This window comes from Ascaphus truei, chromosome 5 (assembly GCF_040206685.1).
Source record: "Ascaphus truei isolate aAscTru1 chromosome 5, aAscTru1.hap1, whole genome shotgun sequence".
NCBI classification, from domain to species: Eukaryota; Metazoa; Chordata; class Amphibia; order Anura; family Ascaphidae; genus Ascaphus; species Ascaphus truei.
This window is the reverse complement of record NC_134487.1, coordinates 43,136,825-43,155,534: the sequence shown is the minus strand read 5'-3', so window position 1 is coordinate 43,155,534 and position 18,710 is coordinate 43,136,825. Positions and strand designations below refer to the sequence as shown.

Genomic DNA, 18,710 nt, shown 5'->3' with positions numbered 1-18,710 from the left:
GCTATCAAAGTAACAATTTTATTCATTTCACAATACATTTGAAAGTAATAATTTGAGCATATGTATTGTGACGGTAGGTGGTAGCAAGTCTTCATAATAAAGGTGAAGCCCGACTGGTTACCCCTGAAAACCGTGGGTCCCTGGCAGCTAAGTAGCACCCTAAGCCAGGGACACTGTAAACTATACATAAAACATGTCCTGTTGTGTGTTTTACCGGTTCCTCTTTTCCAATAAACATGGGATTTCGTAAGTGGGAGTTTCAAGGGGGCTATTTGGGTTAAAATGTATATAGATTCTGTGTAGGAGTAAGGGGGACAAAGTTGCCGGTAGTCCCGTAATTCTCCCTGACATGCAGGCAGGATCTGCGGGTACTCAAGGTGAATTACACCAGGGCTACAGTGTCCCCCAGAATCCTGGTTTTCGACCCCAAATATCCCAGACCCATTTCCCCCATAAGTATAAGGTTTTCCCCAAGGTATACGTTTAATAAAACAATGTAATATGTTTTAAACTGTATGTATTAATCTCTATACAGTCAGTCCGGGCATAGACATAGGTGCCGGGATGTCTGTATAGAGATCATGGATCAAAGGGGAGAAGGGGTCCAGAGGTGTCGGAACAGTTTGGTGAGCAGGGAGGGTGGAGTACTGGGTCCGGAGAACAAGGGCTTCCCACAGGGAAGACACTTGAAGTGCCAAACCTGGTGGAGCCTGCCCAGCGGGAGACAATGGTTTAGCTGGGGGAAGCCGCTGCACGTAGGCGCGATTCCCATTGGCTAATTCATATTTCGTGCTCATCCGGCGTTTCGAGCCGGCTTGACCCCCCCCCCCCACCCTCTGATTGGCTGGCTGAGTTACGATCCGTTCTCTGATTGGTCGCCAGCTCCTGCTCCAGGTTAGACATAGACCTCGGTGTTCTATGTTAGTGGACTGGCCGATCAGAGAACCAGACGATTTCAGGGCTTAGGTCGGTGAGGCGCTGGTGGGCTTTTCAAAGTTGCTCTCTTGCGAATAGCATAGCAACCAGCTTTGTTTTTAGCCGGAGAAGCCTGCCTAACTAAGACTAAGTCCTGCATTTAGTGGCCAAGTTCTATTTTCCGCTTTGCTTGCGGTTAAGGTATAGAGGCTGATATCTTCCCGGAGGAAGGTACTGTGAAGTTTCTGGACCAGGAGCGGACAGGTTAAGCCTTCTGAAGTGGGCGCCCTCCACCTAGTTAGGCTAGTGTCTCCCCCAGACCTCCAGTAAGGCCTCGGCTATGCTCCCTGCTGGCGTGCTGAGGCGCGCTGAGGCGCAGGGAAAGCGGGTGCTTTCCCTGGCCTTGCGGTTGCTTACCGCACGCGCTGTCAGTGGGCCGTCGGGGGTCGGGCCAAGGGCGGACGCGTCACTGGCCGGGGTCGGGCCAGTGACGTCACGGAGCTGGTTCGTCCTCATTGGGCGAACCGCTCACGTGACAGGCCTGTCGCGCCGGCAAGTGGGGAAATGTTAAATTCCCCTAAGACCTACGCTTCCGCAAGCGCGCGGAAGCGTAGGTGAGCCCCTACTAAAGCCGCTCTAATTGCGGCTGTAGGGGCTCAGTGCTGAGCGGGAGCGCGCGTCAGCGCGCTTCCGCCAGCAAGCAAGGAACATGGCCGAGGCCTTAGTGTATATTTTCTGTATTTTGTGTAATATCTGTATGTCTGCTGGTCTCACCAGAATAAGCCTCATTTTAATCCACTACCTTGTTTTGCCTAGTGAATGATTCCAGTAGGTAAAGGTGTTAAAAGTACTGGTCTCCCGTGACATGTATGAAAGCAAATTAATACATATTACTTTTTCTGAGAATACATATAAAAAGAACAAAAGAAAAAACACAGGCGCAAAACAATGATATACAACTAATACACGGAGTACCAGAATTAAATAGTCTAGGGACAATTGCCGATAACTATGAATGAAGTCTATGAAAATATAAGAAAGAAACAGAATATGGTGAAGTATGTTTGTATTCTTTAAATTGCGCAACAGTAGAGAGCTACTTACAAAGTAGCCGATAAATCAGGCATGTAGGATATATAGAATCCTCTCCTTCCAGCTGCTCTGTTTGGCGGTCTGCCCTGGCTCCACGTGGAATGCTCGTTGATACAGATATATCTACTGCTGCCTTCAGGTTCCTCCCTGCTAACCCTCCAGTCTCGCGGGAACACGAGCGTAACGTCACGATGTGAATGTCCGTCAGCGGGGACGCAGGGAATATTGTCCAGCATAAAGTATTATACTAATACTGGATATTGGATACTGCCAATCCAGAAAGTAGGGAATGCCTATAGAAATGTACTTAAAGCCTCCATTTTATATATATTAAATAAGTTACAACAAAAGAATGTCGTACAAGTGAGAAAACCTTTTTTTCTTTTACAAAACGTCATGTTGGACTGTAATTTAAATGAGCATATTAACGATACTAAGATAGGGCAATGGCTTGTCTATAACAGTTAACTAAATATTTGATAAATTATTTATTCAGGACCAAACAGTATAATTTCAAAACAACTTTTTTTAGGCTAATGTTAGAATTTAGACCCTGTACATAATACATGGCTATAAATGTTAAAGCTGCTTTGCGGTGTATAAACTATTATAATGAAATTACCTCGTATTTCCAATGGTCCATCAATGTGCAATTCTGTCTTCTCTATATTCTTGTTGTGGTTTTTTGTTTCTTGAATAATAGATCTCTTGTATATTCCTCTTTTAACTTCATTGAAGACTAAAAACATATTGTACACTCTTGCAGTATAGCCTGCTAATTCTGTGACCTACAAAATAAAAAATGTGAAGTGTACATATTTTATGCATTCTTTATTCGTTTAGCCATATAATAAAGTGCTCTTTACATATGCAAGATTTATCTTTCCATTTTCATTAATGTACAGTCAGAAAAAACAAACAATAATACATTTTACATTATGTTTTCCATTTTAGACCTCCTGTACAAACTCAGCTTTATCCCCATCTAGGAAATTTGACTATCTCTCTGATCTTGAGTAATTAACATGGACAGAGTTGCAGGATTGTAGTGCCTTATTGCAATAACACTATCAAAAAGTATCATAACAAATGGTTCATGATGCTTAAAACATAACAATGGATGTACCCTTCTGCTTAGAGAGGACTAAAATGGACAGGGATGGTAGATATTTAATTATTGTAGGCACCCTGTTTGGTTCGACTATCACCATTGAAAACATATATGCACCTAATGAAAGCAGCTCCAAATATTTTTGAAAAATGCTTTGCCTCCGTGTGTAGTGTCTCAAAGGGCACAGTTATCCTGGGGGGCAACTTCAATGTATTCTTGACACCTCCCTGGACAGGCCTTCCCTGAATTTAAAGACCCAATCGCAAAACAGAAAGCGTAACAATATTACTCTCAACAGATGTCTTAGAAATATGAACCTAGTTTATAGTTGGTGAAAGTTAAATCCAACAAAAGGACTACACGTTTTATTCAGCTCTCCATAAATCCTTCTCAAGGATTCACTTCATTTTCATAAGCGCCACTTTAATCCATAAAATACCATATGTTAAAATGTATGAAATATTGTGGTCAGATCACGCCTCGGTTGAGATTATGGTAGATAACCTATGCTCCTACACTCCCACCGCTCCTGGAGACAAAACTAATCTCTTCTTAAAGTGCCAGAGATTGTGCCGGAATTGAACTTGGAACTACCAGATTTTTTCCAGCATAACCAAGACAGCTTTGAGGGAGGCCCATAAGGCAGTCTTGAGAGGCAAGTTAATTAGCCTAGCAACTCAAAGAAAACGGGCCAGACTGGAGAGATTAAGGTTCCTGAAGGAGAAAATCTTGGAAATAGAGCAGGAACATAAACTCCGACCAGGGGAAGCTACATTTAAGAAATGAATAATTCTCAAGGAGAACTCATCCTGTGACTGACAGCAAAGGCAGAGAAGTCTCTGGTGTGGAAAAAGAGAACATTCTTTGATAAAGCAAATAAACCTGATTCTCTGCTAGCCGCAAGGCTTAGAGATAGACAACCTTACAACACAATTCATTCAATTCGTCAAAAATCGTGTATTCACACCTCAAACTCCAACTTAATTGTAAAATAGTTCTATGACTACTACATGCAGCTATATAATGGCAAAAAACAGCGATACACAACACTCTCAAACAATACATCAATATTTAGACTCCTTGGTTCAACCCTGATGAAGTAAAAGGACAGTCACCCTTGAAAAGCTGTTCTCTCGAGGAGCTCTCTAAAACAATTAAAGCCCTTAAATCATCTCTGGCTCCTGGGTCAGGCTGGGTTCTCAAACATATATTACAGATGTAGTAAGACTTACTGTCCCTGTGGTAACAGTGAAAAATGCAGACGAACGCGTCCCGATCGTGTGCCTCTCCTACCCCCCGCGGTCACAAGGACAGTAAGGTTTGCTATCAGGGATGATGGTATGGGGGTCCATGCTTTTAAATGGGACCCACAGTGTTAATCCTTCACTTGATGGGTCATCAGTTTGGGAAAGAATACTGCTACTCACCTTTCATATGAGCAGCGCACTCTCGATTTGTATTATTATTTTTTGTACATAGGTTTGAAGCAGGGGCCCTCCGGAGCTAAACCCGATTTAATTTCAGGTCCAGGGACCCTCTGCTTCCCGAAACACATACCTCCGTGGTCTGTGACGTGGGAGATTTAAACTTGAAGGAGATACTGGCATCCCCTATGGAGGTCTGTATTTCGGGAAGCATGGGGTCCCCGCACCGGAATTTAATGGGGTTCAGCTCCAGAGAACCCTTGCTTCAATCCTATGTACAAAAAATAATAATAAAAAGCATGAAAACTGCTCTAAGAGCTGTGTAGGGAGACCCAGAGAGAGAGAGACTGCTTCAGACTGTTGGCTGACCCGGTAGGATTAACGCAGCGGGGACCCATTCAGAAGCAGAGACAGCTGTGGCGTTAATCCATTTGGGAGATTTACTGTCCTCCTGGCCGTTTGAGCTGTAGCCGCGATGCGGTCACATTAGCCACTACAAATTGCGGAACTGACAACAATAAGTCTTACTGCATCTGTACAATAATTCCAAAAGTTTTAAACCCACCGTTACATAAACTATTTAACTCTATACTCCAAGGGGCCCAATTCCCCCCAAATAGGCTCCAAGTGACTATTTTGGTAATTCAGGGAAAGAGCACAATAACTATGCAAGTTACAGATCCATATCACTTATAAAAACTGACATTAACATCTTCTCCAAAAATGTTGGCAACAAGATTAAATGAGTTTCTCCCTAGTCTGATCCATCCGGACTAGGTGGGATTTGGCCCCCCATCGCAGGCGAATTATAACACGAGGCGGGCTATTGATATAACTTATTCCAAACTAAAAATCCTCCCTATGAGATTACTAGCACTGGATGCCGAAAAAGTGTGATCGGATCGATTTACATTTTATGAGGAGCACACGAGACATTTGGCATTGGAGGAAATTTCTTTTAGGCAATACTGTCTCTATATACAATTCCTTCAGCAAAGGTGGTGTCCGTAGGGACAGCTTCAGACACGAACCCAATCAGATGGTGTATAAGAAAGCCATGCCCCTTTCCCCCCTCTTGTTTACTGTATCAATAGAGCCATTGACGGCTAAGATTAGGATAAAAGGATATTAGCGGAATCATGATTGCAAAACTCCCGTATAAATTGGCCCTTTTCCCAGATGATATTCTACTCACACTACTCAGACCACTCATCTCTCTCCCAAACTTAATGAAGTTGGACACGTTTAAGCCTATCTCAGGATTCAAAATAAACAACTGTAAATCAGAAGGATTAAACGTTAATCTCCCCCACATACAATGAAACTTATTTCACTGAACTTTGATTTCATGTGGAAACAGCACAGCATCAAATATCTAGGGATTTACATAACAAGGACATACAACTCCCTATATCGGGCTATTTATCCAACACTGATAAACACCATAAGAAATTACCTAAACACCTTCTCAAGATTTATATTTCTTTGATTGGCCACATCCAGTTGATAAAGATGAATTTAATTCCCCGGCTGCTCTATCTTTTTCAAGCCCTTCCAATCCCCCATTATAACTAAAGATTTGACAGAGATGCAGAAGAAAATAATAGAACTTATTTGAGCAGGAAAGAGGTAGAGTAAAAATCATGACTGCACATTATCACGGCAGGCTTGGCACAGCCGTGTTTTCCACCTACTATAAAGCAGCCCAAACAAGTGAACTTATAGCTTGGCATATGGACCCAGGGCTCAGACAGTGGGTGAAAATACAGTCAGATCTGATAGGCCCACTAAATTCGGAAATGGTATTCTGACTGCTATTGCTCACTCAGGGAGCTATACCCGATCTACTGCCCACAATAAGACTCTCATTGAAATTCTCGGATACCTTTAGTCTGAGAGCGGGCTTCACCTACAGGAACGCCACTATAGTTCCCATTTTTGGAAACCTACAATTCCCGCCAGGTTTGAGGGGGATGGATGTCCAGCTCTGGAGGTCTGTTGGGTTCTTGAGATTGAGAGATTTGAGAGCTTTGGGCAAAATTAAATCCCCAGAGCCCATGTTCCCTGGGGGATATCTCCCAGACCGTGAATTCCTCAGGTATATATAGAGCAGGGACTTCTATAACTTAAAGAGACCGGACGATTATTCAAACCTGTTCAAGAATCTATGTTTATGTCTGACGTATGAAAAAGGAGTAATTTCCACTCACTGCGGTAACTTTTTTTACTTAAATTCTCAAGAAAAATGTAAATTCCTTAAACAATGGGAGGAGCACCTGGGCTCAGAGTTAGACTGATGAATGGAAGGACATCCTGGAGGCTGTTGAGAAGGCTCAATTGGTACATCAATAAAAGAAAATGGGTATAAACTTCTGTATCGCTGGTACTGTCCCTCAAACCTGCTAAATTGGCAAAAAAGTACTCTGGATTTTCAACACTATATCCCAGGAAGTGCGGGGAGATAGCTATTCTATTACATATGTGTTGGGGGTGCCCCAGGATAAACCAGCTCTGGACGTTAGTGCATGAATGGGCTCAGAGAATACTTAACTATAGTATTCAAAACTTGGACGTTCCTGCTGAACAGACTAGTTGAACAAAGCAGAAAATAAATTGATAGCTCATTTAGCCACGGCCATTAGATGTGGGATAACATCCCACTGGATGCTTTTCCAAGCATATCCTCTCAATTTGCAAATTTTTATGAATACATACTGAATCTGGTACAATACCAGTACAAATGTGTAGAAATAGAAAGCTACTGTAATTATAGATCTATGTATTACGGAAGTCTAAACACAATTGGAATTCTCTAACTTTGCAACAAACAGGCTTTTTTTTTCTACATAAAATCGATATTAAACTAACAATTCCTACCTATATTCCTTGAATCAGCAGTGCATATATACTGTACAAACGCTTAAAATGTGTGTTATAATAAACAGTGGTGTCTGTGAATATACCAGCGCAGTAATTTTGAGGCAGAGAATTCTGAGATACATTAAAGCAGACATGCAACCTGCAGATGTCTCCGCTCCCTTGGACCATCTACCATTTTAACAGAAGTTGGGATCAGGGGTGGAACATCTGCTGCCTCTCTCCCTCATAATTAATTTATCTGTCCATTTATCTCTAAGTCCAAGTATTAAAACATAGGTGCTACTCAATATATTCCCTAATAAAACACATAAAGCAGACAATTTCGACTCCAACACAAACGTGAGAAAAGATCTTGTTCCCATGTCAAATGAAAAAGTTAACCAGGTTATTGAATGACACACCACAAGTTTCTTAGAACTTGGAAATCCTGGTTCCACTTCTGCAGACATCCCACCCCCACTCACATATTCGTCAGCAGAGGACCCACCACTCCTATTAAGGGTTCCAAGGATTAGCCGTAAACCCAGACCTGACCTTAGAACTGGAAACTTGCAAGTATTATTACATTAATCTAACGGTTTCTAACTCGCCCTCCAATAAGACATTTTGAAAATGTTAAAATCAGAGCTTTACATCAATGGTTTTTTATATTTCTTCATTCTGTAACGCCTACCCCACTTTTTCTTTTTTTCTGTACCCCCCATAACCCAACCTAAAAATATAATAAAATATCAGTTTAAAAGAAACAAACTGTAACAATGGCTTCTACCTGCATTGTAAACATCTCTCCATTTTAAGACTTTTTAATAATACAGGTTTCAGCACTTTTCCTACAATATGTGTTAGATTGAGAGTTTCAGAGAACTGGAAAACAGTTAGCCTTCTATTTTATACTTCATGGATACTCTATGACAATTAGAGTGATCTACATGGTATAGTAAACAGCATAAACATTTAATTGTCAGGTAGTTTCACTCTTGCAGTGTCACTCTACTGCGGGAGAAACAAATTAGGGGCAGGAACAAGATACAGAGTTTACTGGTATTAGAAAGAATTTACACCACACTTTTATCGTCAGGATTAGTGGAAACAGATGAGAGGAAATGGACATATATGTAGTAAAATTGCCGCAGCCTCCAGTTGGTAGCATCAATTAACAAATGTTGCTAGAAGATGCATTACTGGTCCACCACAACACAAGAGCGTACCAGGGAACAAAGCGATATAAGAGAGGGATGACCTAAGGATGACCAGAAACTTAAATAAGCAAGACACCGCTGCTTTTCCAGGTGTTAGATAACCTTTGTCTCAGTCACCAAAACAGATAGTTAAAATAAACGACAAATGATTTTCAGTAATGTCATTTATAAGTGCTATTTTTCTGCAAATTTCTGGGGGGAAAAAGGAAATTATTATAAAATACAACTTAAAAAAATGATAAATTTGCAGTGCAGATTTAAAAGAATGCACATTACTTGTGGAACTAAAAATAGAACTAAAGAAGAACAATAGCCTCCATTAAAGATGCAGTTCAAGCAATATCCTACGTGTTTTTTTTAATAAATCAGTTCTGTACTGTGAAAAAATAGCATTAAAATTTTTTTTTTAAAGACATGTTTAATGTATTCTAATGTAACAAGCATTTTTGTTTCTATAGCATCCATTCACAAAGTCACATCCCATTCCTCTTCTGAGACAAGCTCTGGCACCCCTTTTGCCCTCTCTCTAGCAGTGCACCAATTGTATCTAGTGCCTGCCTGGTCACATGATCTTCCACCCAGAACTTTGCATCTTGGGTCCTCTTAGGCCAAGTCCCTGCTGGCGCGGTCAGCGCTTAGAGCGCTTACCTTATCAAATGTGGATCGGCACATCGCGTGCCGTGCACACCGCGTGCTCATGCGCGTGCACAGACGCTCTCCCAAGCGTTCTGCTTCGGGAGACAAGGGAACTATACTTTTGTGCTGAGAGTAGGGTCACATGACCCTGCTCTTACAAATGGGAAGAGAGGGCGTGTTCTACTGTCCTGCTGTCACACACAAAATACAAAAACTGAATTTAGCAGGGAGAGAGGGCAGAGAGGAGGGAAGGGGGGGAGAGATGGCGGAGAGGAGGAAAGGGGGGGGAGACAGAGAGGGGGGCCAGGAGAGAGGGTAATTTGATGCGTGTGACGTCACATGGCCCGCGGCATCATTTGATGCCGCGTTGCCATGGCGACGCGTCACACAGTCGGCTGAATCCCGGTAAGTGGAGTGTTGCAAGGGCCTCACACGATCCCCCGGCATTTAATTAAATACCTGGGGGAAGGAGCGTGGGGCCTCTGCAACCGCCAGCGCCGCCCTAGAAAAATCTCCTGCCCCCCCCCGTTTGTGCACTCCTACGCTAAGGTAATGAAGCTGCTTTAATGTAATTTTTATTAATAGTGTGCGGGAGCAGGGGGTCTCCTGAGCTGAACCACTTTGTTTTCAGCCTCGGGGACCCCCTGCTTTCCGAGATACAGGCCCCAGTTATGGTGTGCCGGTATCTCCTATGCATTTAAATGTCCCGCGTCACGTGACCGTGGAAATCAAATGCATAGGAGATATAGTATCGGCACCCCATAACGGGGCCTGTATATCGGGAAGCAGGGGGTCCCCGGACCTCAAATCCACGCAGTTCTGTTCATCTACACTATTAGTAAAATTAAAATGTAACAACTTAAATTTCCGGCGAGATTTGCACAGAGAGTGACGGCTCTCTCTCTATTCAGCAGAAACAACGTGCTGGCTACTCGCCATTTTTGCAAATGTTACTATCAGTGGTATTTCTGCATCAATGGTATTTCTGCATACCGTGATAGCAACACTGTCAACAATGGCGATTTAAAAACCATGGCGATTTTTTATATCGGACTTTAGTGCATGAGGCCCTTAGTGTTTAAAGCATTGAAGGTGCAGTCCCACATAGTCAGCCAGTTGAATTTCTTAGAGGCCTCTGAATGGGGAAGTATTTGTCAATCAAGTGTTTTCTTTACCCTTACCCCACTCTGCCTTTTAAAGAGAACCAATAAAAATAATGGTAGGTTGGGAGGGGGAACTCTAGCTGGAAAAACACTTGCTGATCACACATTGACATCATACAAAGTCCCAGATTCACAAAGGGATGCTAAGCTTTAGTACAACTTTACTTCCATTCAAATGTAAAATGGGAATCAATCTACTCCCAAATCTAAGCTTAACAAAAGAAATTCAAAATACTTATAGGTGTCAGATTTGGGTACATTTTTGTAGCAATAAAACACCTTAACCATGTCACTGGAACTAGTTCACGTTGGTCCTAGAAGGGATTGCCCCTTTAAAATGAGTAGGAAAAGCTCAGCTAATGCTTAATTACAGTAAATATGTATATGTACAATATATATATATATATATATGTGATAAAAAATCACTGGCACTCCAATAGAAATTCAATAATGAATAGGTGCATGTCCCATATAAATAATAAAAGTATACATTACCGCATAGCAGCAAAAAGGGAGACAGCACTCAGGTGAATGAAAATAAATGTATTAAATACAGCACATAACTCCAACGTTTCGATCCCACAGGGGGATCTTCCTCAGGGTGGTGCAACAGACACAGGACAGTGAGTGACTTATATAACCCAACACCCAAGTGACATAAACATCTCCACATCATCAGAAAGCATCATCATCGGGCGACAAAACAGCTGTGCATAAAACAATTTAATTAGATCATGCTCCAACTCCATGTCTTTACTCCTATTGGGGAATCCACGTTTATCATTTGCCAAAATGTGCCAGTTTTGCTTTATACTGCGTTGTATCTGGCTTGGTTTTGAAGCAAAAGGTGGCACTGTGTGCTCTTTTGCATGTAATTTCCCAGAATCCCTTCCGGCAGTGGAAGTGCTGTGTGATAATGGTGAAAGGCGGGGTTGCAGACCTGTCTAAGACATGCAAATGAGCAGTGGTCGACAAATCACCAAAAAATCTACTCGCCACCTAGTACCACACGTGTGCTGCTTGGGCCAATCGGAGCTCGCCACGATGTTAAATCCACTCGCCCGGGGCGTGCAAATGTATAGGTTTGTCGAACACTGCAAATGAGCATACAGTAATATTTAAATTTGAGATATATATACAGTGTTCGACAAAACTATACATTTGCTCGCCCCGGGCGAGTGGTTTTAACCCCCGGGCGAGTAAATATTGGCCCAAGCAGCACACGTTTGGTACTAGGTGGCGAGTAGATTTTTTTGTGTGGCGAGTAGATTTTTTGGTGATTTGTCAACCACTGTATATATATATATATATATATAAAATGCCACATACACATGATTAAAGTGGATATATATATATATGTATATATATATATATATATATATATACATATATATATATATATCCACTTTAATCATGTGTATGTGGCATTTTATTTATATTCATATGGAATATAAGTAGAATTTAATCTTTTCAAATTACTTAACTGGACGTACCTGATATTGAGTGACAGTTTATGAAACTCACATACAGTATAGGACCCCATTTTTCCTTAATTCTCATACCTCTTTGTAGGAAGACATAATCCTTTCAATTGCATCTGCTCCTGAAGCCAGTAAGTTTCTGGCTGTAGTGAAGGCTTCCGTTCGTTCACTCACCATAGCTTGTTTCTGCCCATCTTCTAAATCTAAAAGAAATGCAAATTATATCTGAATATTATTTTGAAATAGTTGACCAACTGCGTTGTTATTGTAAACTGGCAAGCTTTTTGAAATGTTTTCTTATGCATTATTTTAATGAAAAAAATCATATGGCCACTAATCTAGTGGATGAACATATATTTTGCGGTTTATTCATGGGGCAGAGGATAATAAATTGTAATGCTCAGTGATTCACAAGCCTGGTGGGGGAACACCAAGAGGCACAAAATAGTGCATGGTGACTAAACTGTAAAGTAGGGGCCTCTCTATGTTAATTATTATTGTGTTTTTAAGTGTAAGCACAATACCTTTCCCAGAAAACGGTACTTGCCCTACTAACAAGCATCAAAAGACAAAATAAACATTTACAGAAAATAAGTAGAAATTCTTACCTGTTGTAATAATAAAACTCCTAAGATGTACAATGCAAACATACCAATATTTATGGATTTTTAAAATTAGTTTATAGTATATTTTATTCATTTGTCACCCAAAGAAGGTACTTGGCATTTAAAATAAATGAAAACGTTTCCGTATTTTTTTTACTAAACACGTAAATCCTGTAAAGTATGACCGTTACACCATCATTAATCATACAGATAAATGATCAGATTATTGTTAGATTATTTGACCACCTGGCTACCTTTTGTATAGAGGTGCAAACAAAAACAAATATGGAAATACAGTATAACTGCAATATTTGACGTTAAATGTAAAAGTTGTTACCTCCATCTGCAAAGCCAGTTGCAGTGATGATGGGAACAGCAACCATAACTAATCCACTGCCACTCCACACATATTTCATCAGGAACTGCTCTACCATAACATACCAAAGACGTTTGGACAGAATAAGGTTCATTTGATCCGCTAAAGCCACGTAACTGTTCTGAAGCTTTGTCATCTCCACCTAAATCAAGAAAAAAAATGCAATGTACAAACCCAGAGATTACAAGTAAAAACATCACTAGTGATTAGTATAATCCACCATAAAACTGTAAACTGTTCCCGAGCTTCTGAAAGAAGCTGGACATTATTCGTTTTCATTTTGGAACCAACACTATTAGGCTGTTTTAAACTCCTTCAGAAAATGAAAGTTCTCTGTTCTGCATTACTTAATTATTTCTGTTTATAAAGTATCTGTTTCTTCGAATGGATTCAAAGATATACTTGCACATAATACACGTCCATATAAAACATAAAATCTTTTAAAACAATGTTTGTTTGTTTTTGATCGTTTTATGAGGGTATATTTTCTAAAAATAGATACAAATATGGACAAATATGACAAAATAATCCCCTGCCATACTGCCTGAAAGGTCTTCTACTTTGTATGGATCCTAATATTGGCAGCTTTAATACGACTTTCAGGGGGATATGTATCAAGCGAAACAATTTACTACAAAACAATGGAGAATACATTTTATCTGCTTTGATATGAATCCTGCTAATCTTGCTTCTTATACTTGGCACAGATTGCTTACGAGCAGAGGTCAGACGTGGTGGAATCCCTAAGCGCAAAGGGCTTGATTTAGAGTTTAGACGGGGTTGCAATAATAGTGTTGTCAAAAAGATAGCTATTTCAGAAAGTAGACCCTGATTTAGAGTTCAGCGCAACAGATTCGCAAACAACTGTTCATAAAATATTACAAGGTCTTAGATTAGTGCCATTGGCCATGCATACGTTTTTACATCTTGCGCAATCAGGTCTGTACGTAATTATTGCGTTTGTATGGAATAATTACGTTGGTTATACATTAGCGCTCCAGGAAATTAGTACACACACCTTATAAAATTTTACTTTTTCGGGCCTCCCTTTAGTCTGCAACAAGTCTGCATACTGCAGCAAAGGCAAGTTCTGCAACATTATGACAGAGGAAACAAGCTGCCAGCACACAGAGAGGAAAATAAAGCACACATTTAACAAGTCTAAGTAAAAAGTAAGTCTAAGTGCTCATGGAGTACATTTTGGAGTATTAAGACAACTCTTTGGAAAGGCCTCCATGAGAACCTCAGAAATGATGAAAAAGGCAATATGGAAGGCTGCCTGCAGAATAGTCAATGTTATAGCTTCAAGCCAGTGCACTGTAGAAGAAAGAATGGCTTGATTACATTATCAGTATTACCAGTGTTCGACAAACCCGGTCGCCTGGTCGCCCGGGGCGACTCGAAATGGCCTCATGGCGATTGGCCCAAACAGCTCACGTGCTGCTATTTCATTTCCCCTGCTCGCGCTGAATTTCCCCCGCTGAAGGAGTGGGAAAAAAAAGCCGGAGGCTGGTTCATGTTGCTGCAGGAGATTACCCCACCTCCGGCTCCCTGTGCAGCCATTTTCCTCCTCCCCTGCCTCTTTGACCAGCCGCTTTTCTCCTTCCCGGGGTGGGGAGGGCCTGCGGCGGTGGCGGCCTACGGCGGTGTCAGCCTCGGGGGGGGGGGGGGGTGGCGGCCTGCGGCGGTGGCGGCGTCCGCCTCGGGGAGGGAAGCGGTGGTGGTGGCGTCCGCCTTGGGGGGGGAGGGCCTGCAGCGGTGGCGGCATCCGCCTCGGGGGGGGCCTGCGGCGACGGTGGTGGCGTCCGCCTCGGGGGGGCCTACGGCGGTGGCGGCCTGCGGTGGCGGCCTGCGGCGGCGTCTGTCTGGGGAGGTGGGGTGGTGGCCTGCGACCGTGGCGGCATCCGCCTCGGGGGGGGGAGTCTTCACTCGCGTGACATTAGCATCACACAGGGCGTGACATTAGCATCACACAGGCAGGTGGAAGTGCAGCCGAGGAGGAGGACAAGGGAAGAGAGGAGAGCCCCGGGCAGGTAATTACAGCGGGACCGCCAGGGAGATCAAACCCTCAGTACCTCATGGGCGATATCCCATGTGTGTGTGTGTGTGTCTCTCTGTGTGTGTGTCTTTGAGTGTGTGAGTATGTGTCTGTGAGTGTTTGTCTGTGTGAAGTCACCCACCCAGTTACCCCCCCCAGCCACCCCCCCAGCCACCTAGTCACCCACCCACACACCCAGTCAGTCAGTCACCCACCCAGTCAGTCACCCACCCAGTCAGTCAGTCACCCTCCCAGTCAGTCAGTCACCCACCAAGTCAGTGTCAGTCACCCACCCAGTCAGTGTCAGTCACCCACCCAGTCAGTCAGTCACCCACCCAGTCACCCTCTGCCCCTCTCTCTGTCTGTCTCTGCCCCTCTCTGTCTGTCCCTGCCCCTCTCTCTGTCTCTGCCCCTCTCTCTGTCTGCCTCTGTCCCTCTCTGTCTGCCTGCCTGCCTCTACCCCTCTCTCACCGCCCCTCTCTCTCAGTGTGAGTGAGTGTGTGTGTGTGTGTATGTGTCTGTGTGTCTGTGAGTGTGTGTCTGTGTGAAGTCACCCACCCACACACCCAGTCAGTCAGTCAGTCACCCACCCAGTCAGTCAGTCAGTCACCCATCCACCCAGTCTGTAGACGGACGTTCACAGAGGTACACAATTTGGAGACGTTTATAATGTGAAATTATAATAGGCTTTATTGTGCCTTTTCCTTTTTATCAGGAAATTATCCAAACACAGGGGGGGGGGGTAACAAAGCTTCCATTCACTTGGGAGTATTTCTAGTGAAATCCTTGCAATTAGTTCACATCTCAATTAGTTAAGCTTCTCCCAGCCCAAACACATAACATGAAAATAAGCAGATATAAGCAGTCTCTTAATAAGGAAAGTCTTATCTGTTTAGTTGCTGTAGAGTAAGCTTCTCTGCTCTCCTGGAACTGCACCCGTGCGTGCACAGAAAAATATCAGCATCCAGGTTTAGAAGTCTTATTTGGTGTCTTGCAATCAGCTCTGCTGTGTGGCTGGCAGAGCTCAAGACTGGCCAGCTTCAGAGATCTGGGTTTCTTTTGGTCAGTCTCTCCTGGGACTCAAGAACCTCTGCTCTGTCTCTCCAAAGGTCAGCTCTCAGACAGAGCTAAAGAGAGTTACTTTATGTCTCAAAGGCAGGCTTTTTGTAAACAATCTAATCAGGCAGGTGGTGTTTAGTAATTAACTACCACACTGCTAGATTAAAGGAACATTACTGAACAGGGATAAGTCCCCTGTTACATACCTCCCCTGTTTGTGGGAAGCTCGGGCTTACCACGGCCAAAGCCCATCCTTCCACTCTCATTCTAGATATCTCTGTGACTTGAATGAGAGTGGATGGAGGAAGAGAACCCTCTGTCCCGCTGGGATTGGAGCCCTTTCTCCAGTTTATTTTTGTCTCCTCCTGAAGATGCTTGAGATCAGCACTTCTCAGTCGCTCGAGGAGGACTTTTTCCACGTAAAGTCTTTTTATCGCGTGCGCGGTCTTGAGATTTCTGTTGCGTCGGGTACTCCTCTTTTTGTAGACAAAGTGTATGGCAACAGTTGTAGGGCAGTTAGGACTAGCCCTTAGAGTTTTCTGCTCTTGAAGTGGTCTTTCTGCAGCTTCTCCACACCACGGAGTCGCCAGTTCAGCTTCTTCAGCTAAGGATTCTTCTGGCTTTGATTCTGCACTCCTACCTCTGTTTGTTGCCTGTTGGGCAGCTGTAGGTTTGGCTAGTGCTTTCTTTGGTGGCTCAAACTTCATAATTTTGTTTTGAAGTTGCGTGGAGTCCCCAACTCTCACTGTACCCTTGTCCTTACGGGCATTAGTTACTGTGGGATACTGGTGCTTGGGCAGAGCCAATACCTTTTTCCGTATTGGAGGAATCTGTATCAGAGTCTCCTTCATATTCTGGAGCTCTGTAATTTTTGTCGTCAAGGTTGCTGCTGCGTCTGTTTTCTCCTTGGTGTACTGACTGAAGGGAATGGAACAGTCTCTCTGTCTCTCCAGCTCTTGCTCCAGTTTCTGAGCCTTCCAACGCTCCCTCTCATACAGTCACCTGGTATCGAAGCTCCGCTTCCAACGATGCTCTGAAGACATGCAGCGTGGCCTTTAGCTCCTCATACTGCTCTGTGGGGACGTACTGGGTATTCAGACGTTCCTGCAGCGCTTGTACCTCTTTAGCAGCCTGCAGTTTTTCTTCCTGTAGCGTTTGCTGCTTCTCCTCAGCATACTGGAGGTGTGTACGCAGACCTTGCAGTTGGTTCTGCAGTCGGTGCTCTGCGTCAAACTTTTCCTTGACTTCTTCTGTTAACTGAAAATTTTCCTCTTTCAGTTTTAAGTTTTGTTTGTTTAATCTTGAACTTTCTCCTTTTTCAGTCTCTGTATTCTTCAGGGCTTCTTTGCAGTCCTCCTTCCATTTACGCACATCTGCTTTGAGAATGACAATCTCCTGGCGTGAGACTTCCTTCTCTAGGTTGAGGGTCTGAAGCTCCTTCTGAGAGACTTTGAGAACTGTACCAAGATTACCAATAGTTTCTTTAGCAATGTCCAGCTCCTCAGTGAGACTGTGTAGTTCCTTTCTGGAAACTTCCAGGTCTGTGCGGCAGCTGTTGGTCTCATGATATGAGACATCAAGCTCTATACGAAGAGTGTGAACCTCTTGCTGGAAGACTGTCATCTGCTTCAGCGCCTCCTTATACTTCCGCTTTAGCGTAGCCACCATTTTATCAGATTGGCTCTGCTTTTCATCCATGGCGGAGATAGTAGCCTTTGCAGTATCTAGCTCAGTCTTGAGATCCTCCAATTCGGTCTTGGCCGCAGAGTAAATTGCGAGCACAGTCTTCTGTAGCTCAGCATTATTTTTTCTCTCTCTTCCTAATTCTTCACAGAGCAGATCACAGTCATGCCTGGCAATTTTCAGGGCGTCTTCAGGGCTGGTCAAGGGATCGTCACTCACTGGTTCCGGCTCCGCTTCCCTGGGATGACTAGTTGAGGGTTCCTCACTGTTGGCACCGGACAGACACTTCTTTGGGGTACCCGACTTCTGCCTTGGGCCCTCTGGATATTCGGTTAACCGTGGGACGAATTCTCCATTTTCTCTAGGCTGCAGGGCAACTCGGTCCCCCTTTTCCTCCACAGGATCTGCGGACGTGTCTGTTCCTTCCACGGTAAGTGAAGAACTGCTTTTCTTTTTCTTTTTCCGCCTTTTTGATTTGGATGACACCTTCCCTTCAGGGATATTGGGGTCTCCATCTTCATTTGAAATTTTAGCAGCTTCATTATATACGCCAGGCTTTTCTTGCAGTTGCTTTAGCTGACAGAAATATTGGGTGATCTGCTGCTCCCGCTCTGTCTCCTGTTGATCATACTCGTCATCAAAGGGAGCGGTCTTTTCTGTTCGTGCCGAGTTCATGCACCCCCACCATTCTTGAGGTGTTTTGTGGGTCTGACTCGGTTCGGGTTCCCCATAATAGATGTCTTCCTCTTTATTGGACTGGAAGGGCCACTCTTCCGTGGGGTAGGGTTCATTACAGGAACGCTGCATCTTGTCCTCCATTTTTAGGCTATCAGGTGTCATTTTCTTCCTGACCTCAGGAGGCGCTATTGCAGCTGTTGCCACTGTATTTGCTAGAACCCCCAATTGTGGTAGTCCTATAGATGGGCATATTTTGCTTGTAGAGGTCGTAGCTCTCACAGGCATCTCTGTAGACTTTTCTTTCTTGGATAATTTTTTTTTTTTTTTCAATATTAGCAGTACTGTGCATGCATTTTTTTTAATCAGGTAT

The 18,710-nt window shown here is 43.3% G+C and overlaps 1 protein-coding gene across 3 annotated transcripts in view; it reads right to left on the bottom strand.

The window, feature by feature from the left end:
* Positions 1 to 18,710, bottom strand: part of ABCD2 (ATP binding cassette subfamily D member 2) — a 119,967-nt gene that overhangs the window by 81,351 nt on the left and 19,906 nt on the right. For all 3 annotated transcript variants that reach the window (XR_012801634.1, XM_075599760.1, XM_075599759.1), the window contains exons 2-4: positions 12,844 to 13,024; positions 11,983 to 12,104; positions 2,630 to 2,795 (exon numbers count right to left, since the gene is read on the bottom strand). Coding sequence is in view for 2 of the 3 variants with exons in the window: in XM_075599760.1 (XP_075455875.1) it covers positions 2,630 to 2,795; positions 11,983 to 12,104; positions 12,844 to 13,024 (469 nt within the window). In the remaining variant the exon portion in view is untranslated. The remainder of the gene's footprint in view (positions 1 to 2,629; positions 2,796 to 11,982; positions 12,105 to 12,843; positions 13,025 to 18,710) is intronic.